The sequence below is a fragment of the Gossypium arboreum genome, chromosome 6 (assembly GCF_025698485.1).
Source record: "Gossypium arboreum isolate Shixiya-1 chromosome 6, ASM2569848v2, whole genome shotgun sequence".
NCBI classification, from domain to species: domain Eukaryota; kingdom Viridiplantae; phylum Streptophyta; class Magnoliopsida; order Malvales; family Malvaceae; genus Gossypium; species Gossypium arboreum.
In genome coordinates this window covers 113,707,793-113,716,820 of record NC_069075.1, presented here as the reverse complement: position 1 = coordinate 113,716,820, position 9,028 = coordinate 113,707,793, and the positions used below count along the sequence as shown (strand labels likewise).

At 32.5% G+C, this 9,028-nt stretch overlaps 1 protein-coding gene across 1 annotated transcript; it reads left to right on the top strand.

Annotated features, from left to right (window-relative positions):
* The first annotated feature begins 3,103 nt into the window (after positions 1-3,103).
* Positions 3,104-5,186, top strand: LOC108464970 (trihelix transcription factor DF1-like). The gene is made up of 2 exons (XM_017765256.2): positions 3,104-3,637; positions 3,709-5,186. Exons 1-2 carry the CDS (start codon positions 3,300-3,302, stop codon positions 4,745-4,747), a joined length of 1,377 nt encoding a protein of 458 aa, XP_017620745.1. The 5' UTR covers positions 3,104-3,299; the 3' UTR covers positions 4,748-5,186.
* Positions 5,187-9,028: the final 3,842 nt, after the last annotated feature.

Below are 9,028 nucleotides of genomic sequence, written 5' to 3'. Positions count from 1 at the left end.
GTGAGCTAGAATGCTTGAATGATGAATAATCTTGGTGGTTATGCTATTATGTCTTGCATGATTATGGTTTATTAATATTGCATATTATTTGCATGTGGACTTGCTAAGCTGAAATGCTTACTCCCCTCTCATTTCCATCCTTTGTAGTTCCGCCAAGCTAGCTCGGGTATCTAAACTTGTCGGAGCATTCGATCACATTATCAAAAGAACATTGGGTATAGTGAATTTGTTATTTTTAGTATAGCACTATAAGAGACTTGGTCATTTTGTGGTATGTGTCATGCTATTTAGCCAAATTGTGAAGGCCTATGATGTTGATGATTCATTTTATAATAGCCATGAGATATGGCTCATGATTGATTCTTGGGTCGTAATATCCAATTGTTCATGCATGCATGTGTTGATGCCTTGATGATGTTCTATGTGGTTGTGTGATGGATATATGATGAGATATTGTCTTGATGATGTGGAATATGATTGCTTGGTGGATGTATGAAGATGTATGGATTAAATACTAGGAGATAAAGGATGGTTTAATAACCTAAGATGACAATAGTTATAAATGTGCAACTTGAAATTTTGATAATTAAGTTGATTTGCATGAAGTTTGTATAAAACGCTCCCAAATGGTGTGATTAAGGGAATGTGCAATAGTATGATTTTATAAAGATGTGAAAGTGCTATGGTGTTGAATATTGAGTGTCTAAGTATGTCATGTTACATGCTATGAAATATGCTTAAGTACATGAGTGATTAAGGGTGGCAATTGGCTTGGAAAATAGCCTTCAAATTGTCTGCACGGGTAGACACACGGGCATGTGTCTAGGCAGTGTGTGACACACGGTCTGGCCCACGGGAGTGTTAAATGGTCGTGTGTCCCTTGAACCTAAATTTTGCAAGTCAGTATGCCCAGTAGTAAACACACGGGCTAAGACACAGGCGTGTGTCTCGGTCGTGTGAGAGACACGGCCTACCCACATGGGTGTGTATTTTGGCCATGTGAAGCCTGCACCATTTTATGAAAAATTCATTTATTTTTAATTGACCTCACGGTCTAGCCACACGGGTATGTGATACGGTCGTATAACCCTAAATTGATGCTGACGTCATAGTCAGAGAGTTACACGGCTGGAGGACATGGGCGTGTCAAGAGCACACGGGCGTGCCCCCTATTTCACACGGGCGTGTGGCTCTATATTAGGGAAAATTTTCCAAACTTTTCTAAAGTTTTTGATTTAGTCTCGAATCCCTTCCAATGGTTGTTTCGGGCCTCGCAGGCCCATATCCGGAACAAATTGTGTATGTATGAATGAAGTTGTTTTAAAGAAAAATTTTATAGCCCGATTTTTGCATGAATGACTGTATTTGTGTTCGATAATGCCTCGTATCCTATCCTGGCCTCGGGTACGGGTAAGGGGTGTTACACTAATTATTTAGACCAATACTAGCATGATTTTTTTTTTATTTTTTAGTTATTATAAGATAATGATAAAACGATAGTTTTGATCCCTTTATTATGCTCACATTTGATATTTAGTCTTTATATTTTAACTTGAAATAATTTGATCCTCTACTTTATAATAGCATTAGTTAACCCGAATAATTAACATCTTTAACTATATTGGTTAAAATGATTACATGAAGTTGGAATGAGTATTTTAAGAAAAGAATTAACCTCAACATTTTGACTATAATAATTAAGGGTATGAAATATTTCAATTAATTAACGATATTATATAGAAGAACCAAATTATATCGAATTAAAGAATAGATATTAAATTCTAAATTTAAACATTGTAGAAAGACCATAATCATAATTTGATATAAAACAATCTATGCCTAACACAATCATTTGTGATTTTATTTAATAAAATGTAATTATTTGATATATATATACAGGCGATGAAAAGCAAGATTGAGATTTTACCACATGCTCTATTGATATTTTTATAAATAATTTTGTTTCAATTTAATTTAATTGGTATAAATAATTATATATTTGCTGGAAATGATTACTAAAAATAATAAAAATTATATATGGTTATGTCTTAATGAAAATTATTCCTATTTTATTGTTGATTTAATTACTTTTGATTCACATCTTTTATCATTTATAAAATTTTAAGGAAAATAGCTTAATAGCTTCACCCTTCATACAAGAAGACGATGATTAGGTTAGGCTAAGCAAGAAAATTAGAGGGTCGGGGAGTTTAAGAACACGGATGCATGCAACTGCAATGTCAACATATTGCAGCAGAAAGCAGACAGAAATTAAAAATGGTGGACAGGGGGACAAGAAGACAATGTACTGTAATGAATTCACGTGCAACATCAATTGTTAAATAATCCCAAAGGTTGTCTCTCATCTCATGTCTCCTCTCATACCACGTGGTCCATTTTTTTTTCTTTTAAGTAGTTTATAAGTATAATTATACTATAACAAAAATAATTCATATTCTTGTAATTATAACAACAATTAATTTAGTAGAAATAGAAATTAAACAAAAATAAAATTGATGGTATGTATGTGTTAAGTGGAAGGCGAATACAAAAGAAATTGTTCCAAAAAACTCAACTTTGTTCTATTGTTCTAAATACAAAATACGAGGACCCTTTGCTATATATATCCTTAACCCCCAGTGTATTAAATTTGGCTTCATCACTCTCTTCTTTCTTGTTAAACTTTAGATTCAGATTGTTTGGCAAGGAATTAAGAAAGATATTGAAAAAAGAAAAAGAAAATAATGATCATATCTATATGATTTTAAGTTTAAAGCAAATCGGATCCAGTTAGATTTTTTCCCATTCCATGTTCATTTGGTTAATTTGGTGAAATTAAGAAGCTAATTCAGTTATAACTAAATACATTTAATCCAATTATTAATTTTCACTCATTCATTATATAAATAGTTGAATTATTAATTTTCAAATGTGATTTAATCACAAAACTTAACTGTATCAACCAACTGAATTGATTTTTAATTTTTTAAAATAATAATGATTAAATTTTAATTTAATTAAATTCATATAGATATTAAAATTATTCTATACTATTATTTAAAAATTAATATTTTAAATAACAAAAGATAGATTGTTTTGGGGATAAACCAAAACCCTAACTTCCTTGGAGAGTATCCCGTCCCATGTAACAGAATTTTCCTTTATTTCTTTTAAAAAATAAATTAATGCTTCGTCTCTCACCCTTTTACCTTTTTAAACTTTCCTTCCAATTCTCCCTATATCTGATTATCTTCCTTTGTCTTCCATTTTTATTACCTTAAATAACCAAAGAAAAAAAAATGCAGCCAGTTAAATATGGTGCACAGAATCTACAAGAGCGGCTAACGGAGGAAGATGGTTATTCTTCAGTTTTCTCCATTTCAAACTCTCTTCATTGTCAACAACTTTTCCAGCAAAATTTGGGTCCACTTACCCATCAGCTTCTTCTCCACCAACATCAGTTTCAGCAACCCAATTCGGCTGTGGGTTTCAAGTTGGGTCTTGATGAAATTAGTATGAAAAAAGAGGCTGTTTTAGCTTTGAACCATCCTCAACAAAATGGAAATGACCAGCCTTCTCTTTTGGCACCTCATTGTTGGCATCCCCAAGAAGATTCTCCCATCAAACAACCCTTTTGGTAATTTTTTTAAAATGATTTATTATAATTTCTTTTTTCCCAAAATTGACTTCTTTGTTACCCATGTCCAGGAAGTCCCTAAATAGGTGTGATGAGGATAGCATTAGGCAATGTACAAGTGAGAGAAGCAAGCATTTGGATAACAAATATAGGTTCTTTGGTGAGCTTGAAGCTATTTATGGCCTTGGTGGGGAAACTACTCAAGCTGGCTCTGGCTCGGCTCTCACAGGTGAAAATTATTCACCTGCAAATGAGGGTATTCCCATGCCCTCAACCGAATTTCAAGGCCATAATGTAGGTGCCAATGGTCGGGGTGATAATGTTACAACCGGGGTTGACCATGGATCAGAGGGTTCTATTGGAGAACAAGCTTCATTGAGGAAGATTCAAAAGAAGAAGAGGAAGAAGAAAATGAAGGAGCAATTGTGTTCGATGCTTGTTTTTTTTGAAACTTTGGTGAAACAAGTGATTGATCATCAAGAAGGACTTCATAAAAGGTTCTTGGAAGTGACTGAAACAATGGATAAAGAAAGGTCAGCCAAAGAAGAATCATGGAGGCAACGAGAGGCTGAGAAACGTAAAAATGAGGCCATTGCAAGAGCAAACGAACAAGCTTTAGCTTCAAATAGAGAGGCTGTTATTGTATCTTATTTGGAGAAACTTACAGGTCAAAGCATCAATCTTCCTCCAAGGACTCCATTGTTGGTGCAACCAGAAAGTGCAATGGTACCCTCAAATGATAACAATAGCAGGTGGCCTAGAGCTGAAGTTGAGGCATTGATCCAAGTGAGATGCGACTTAGAAGCAAAGTTTAGAGAACCTGGATTGAAAGGGCCTGTTTGGGAAGAGGTAAGCTCTTTCATGGCTTCCCTTGGTTATCAAAGAAGTGCTAAAAGATGCAAAGAAAAATGGGAGAACATTAACAAATATTTTAGGAAGAGCAAAGAAAATGGCAAGAAGCGCTGTCGGCATTCTAAAACCTGCACTTATTTTCACCAATTGGACCAGCTCTACTCAAGAATGTTACCCACTACTTGTCCCACTTCTCCACCTAGTCCTTTGATCAACAATGATATTGATTTGCCTGACACTGAGCTTGGGGCAGCATAAGTTCCCCAAAACCTGATTTTGATGGTGCAGTTTGTGAGAATTAATGTAGTACAAGGAAGCTGCAAAGGAAGCCTTGGAGAATGAGGGTGAAGGAGAAGAAGAAGATGATGATGATGACAGTAATGCTAGCTAGGTAATTCTTTTTTCCATTCTCAAGGATTCTCAGTGCCAATGGTGTTTAGTTCCATAGTATTGTTACTATTAACTTTTGAGTTTGAACTGAATTTACTGACTGTGTATATGCAATATGTTAGGACTTGAATTAGTATCTTCAGTTCCATCTATAATAATTTTTAGTCAAATTAACTGGATGTAGGTCTCTTTTCTTGTTGTGGTAGGCATTGCCTTTTTCTTGTTCTTTGTTTTTTCTTTTGTATTATCTGCACTATGGTCCAAATGGATAGTTTTAGTCGGACAATTCATTTATTTAGTTTCAAAATTTGAACCCTCTCTCTTCAACCTTGTTCTATCTCTCTCATTGTCCATTTAATTGGTTGGAAGTTTTTGGCTTGAAATGAAACAAATAGAGAACAACATTGTCTCTACATACAAACATAAACTAGGCATTGTTTAACATTTTTAAATTTTTAACCACACTTTTTACCTTTCAATATGGTGGTATGAAGTTGTGTTACTGATGAAGCTGATGAATATATGAGTTGGGGCAAAAACAAAAAAGGTGTAGCAGCATATATCTTTAATTTCTCCTGGGAACAGTGCATTGCAATTGGAGAGTACCTGCGGGCATGGGGCCTGCACTGCCCTGCCTTTCCCCGCATGGCATGGGGACGACAGTCACAGAGATATGATATAATACTACAAGGCTTTTCCCTCTCTGTCTTCCATTATAGAGCTGAAAGGAAAATCTGAGCTTATTTTGGTTCTAATGCAACAGATGAGATGACATCACTTGTAACGACACGTGGCTGCACTGTCTTGGATTGCTTATTAGCAGCAGCAATTACCTCTTACACTTCCCTCCACACTGCACCAATAATATTTCCTCGGGTTTATCAAAGGTTTTTTTGGCTGTCCCTTTCTTTTTTTTTTTCCACATTATTCTAATTTTCAATTATTTTTGTTGTGACGTTTCGAGAGGGGATTGGTTTAGCTTAAATGCACTTTTTTAAAGTGATAATTCTAGGACACTTCTAATCACACAAGGTTTTAAGTGGATTTGGACAGCAAATAAACAATGATGTAATAAATAAAAAAATCACTTCCTTGCTCACGTTCAAAATTTCAAAAAAAAAAATTAGCGAGAATAATAATTACATCATTAACATCTCTATCCAATCTGCAAAGATGGAAAATATCAATTTATACAGCCAACTTTCATTTTGTTGAGGGAAAGATTTGGATGTGAAACAAAAGTGGAGGTTCAGACGATAGTGGAGAAGTCTTATAGCAGTTGAAGAGTGGTTGAATTTGTGCTTAAGTGGTATACGAAAAGTTTGGTAGAATAACAGTGTTCGGTGTCTTGAGGATGTAGGTGGAGTCTATTATTTATTTTTATTTTTTATTTTGTAATATCTGTAGTTTGAAATTAGTTTTTTTTGGTAGATAAAACGCTCTTAATAATATGATAACTCAAAAATTCCGACTTAATTCAAAATTTTAAAGAAAAAATCACTTCTACCTTCTCCAACTAGTTATTAGTAGAGTCAATTAATTATATATTTTTTATTGTAGGACCTCACCATTTAGGTTGTTTAACATGTGCTTCAAAATTTATTTGGAAGATAAATGGTCATGTTGAGAGTCTCACATGGGTTTTGATGTGATAGATGATGTCTTTCCATGCCATGTTACATTGTCTTTAGGGGAGTTGACAAGGATACTCATTACTATCATCTCCATAAATGGTATGTGTTCGACAAATGTCAAGGCTCCGCCATATTTATGGAGGAGCGCCTTGCATACATTACTGATGAGCTATGGAGATATTTATCCAATGAGGTTTTGGTGATTTCAACCTCTTTAGTTCTAGGCCCAACAATGATTTCTTTTAAAAATTATTATGCCTTAACTAGTAATTCACAAAAACAAAAAATATAGAGCCCTGTAATTTCCACAAACTCTCTCTTTGTTACCCAATCTTCAAGCGTTTGATTTCTTCAAAAAAAAAAAAAAAACAAAAACAAAACAAAACAAAAATGTTGATCTGATGAAGAAAACGTTGCTGTTTTGTTTCTTCCATGCTTGTATTATTAAGCCAATAGTATTTCCAAAACTCTAAATCATATCGAATTAATAAAATTAAATTTTCATTATTTAATATTTTAAATGTGTTTGATATAAAAAAATTTATATATAAAAATTTAATAAAAATTATTGAATGAGATAAATAAGTAGTTAGCTATTTATCACTTAATATAGAAAACATTAAGTTGATTTTATTTTATTAAAATTATATCAAATTATCCTTTTTTAAATAAGATATTCAAATTAACATATGTGACTTTTATCGAAAAATATATAAAATATCATATTAATAAAATTTAAATTAAAAATAAATAATTTTTAAAATCAATATGTATTTTACCAAACAACATAATTATACTTAGTACTTATTTTTACTTATTTACCAAACAACTTTCTAATATAAATTTAGCACTTATAAAATTTAGCAGTAAAAATTCAATACTTAATTTTTCAGCATTTAAATCTTCAGTTTATCAAATACACTCTAAATATTATAGATAGAATTAATGAGTTGAATGCAGATGTTGTATGTCTCATGAAGACTACAGTGAAGCAAGAGAGGGAGACTACCGCTATAATGAAGCAATTAGTGGGAGACTTTAATGGAGAGAGGAATCTTTTATGAACTTGATTGTTGTATCTTATCAAAGTTGAACTTACAATTCTACACTTCAAGGAAAAGATATTTTTGTTGAGATCGTTTATGAGTAATGCCAAGGAGCAATGCTCATTGGTGTCTAGCACAGCTTAAACTCATAAACCTACCATATATTTATTGGAACATTTGTATGATTCTTAGAGCAACAGAAAAATAACTCCAAATATCACAACTTATGGATTCATGTACAAAGAATGAACTCGGGTATACCTTAAAATGATCTAGAAAATAACAATACTAGTATGGATGTGAAACTGCTGTCGAGATGCCAAACCTCAACCGCAACAAAATACCCCGAACTCTACTTAATACACCTATAAGAGAAAAATTAGAAAATTCTCTAAACTCTTTAGAGAGAAAAAAAAAAAAAAGAAAATCCTTTTGCTGCTAGCCAAAGTGATATTTCGGGTAACATAAAAAATTAGATTTCTAGCTTCCTTTTATTCAAAATCCAATGTTAAACCATAGAGCGATTTAAGAAAACTACCATCAAACCTGACATCCTTACCATAAGGTTATTAGGTTCCATAACCCCTAAAAGTGTATCTTTGAATGAAAATATTAAATCATTATTGAATAATTCCAATAAAATATTCTCAGTTAAAATTTATATGAATCCAATTCATTTATTATTTTAGTTGTATCCTCTATGCATGTACATCAAGTATGTACACATATCTCATTTAATATCTAACTTTGTCAAATTAAATTAGTCATAAGAATATTTCTATTTTAATTTAATCCATGTGATAGTTAAATATAATCTTAACTTTCTTTTTATTCTGATCACTTTAACCATAGGTTTGTGACTTGTGGGCTTATGCAACATTGGAACATCTCTAGATTGGACACAAGTCATGGAACAATCACATTTGTATGGTCCAATCTTTTGTTTCCTAATATCCCGAGTAGACTAAAATAAACAAATAAGTGAGGTTTTTCATATCAACTCATTTGAGCATGTCCATGCATTTTTAGTCTCACTCGATCAAGAGGTATAAGATATTGCTCCCATTATGTAAGAGGGACAAATCCTATCTTGATCACTCACATTACTAGAAAAAGTTTAGTTCGAAAATGGTTTTCTTGCACAAAAAAAAAATAATTTTTTTGAAAATCGAGCCGATTTGTATAACAATAAAATCTTTATCAAAATCACACTTGTGTTCTTGGCTAGACGGATCCTTATAGTTCTTGGCTTTCAATTGAACGACCTTCTCCACTATTCTCGTACCACGAACTACTTCGAGTATGGACTCAAACGACTCGAATTAAAAATATAACTAGAAATAGTTTTATTTACTTTTAGTGTGAAAGCAAAATCTCTCTCAATAGAAACAGACGAAATTTTTATTCCAGAAAATAGAATTAATACTTAAAATAAACTCTCACTATTTTTGGATAAAATAATAATATAT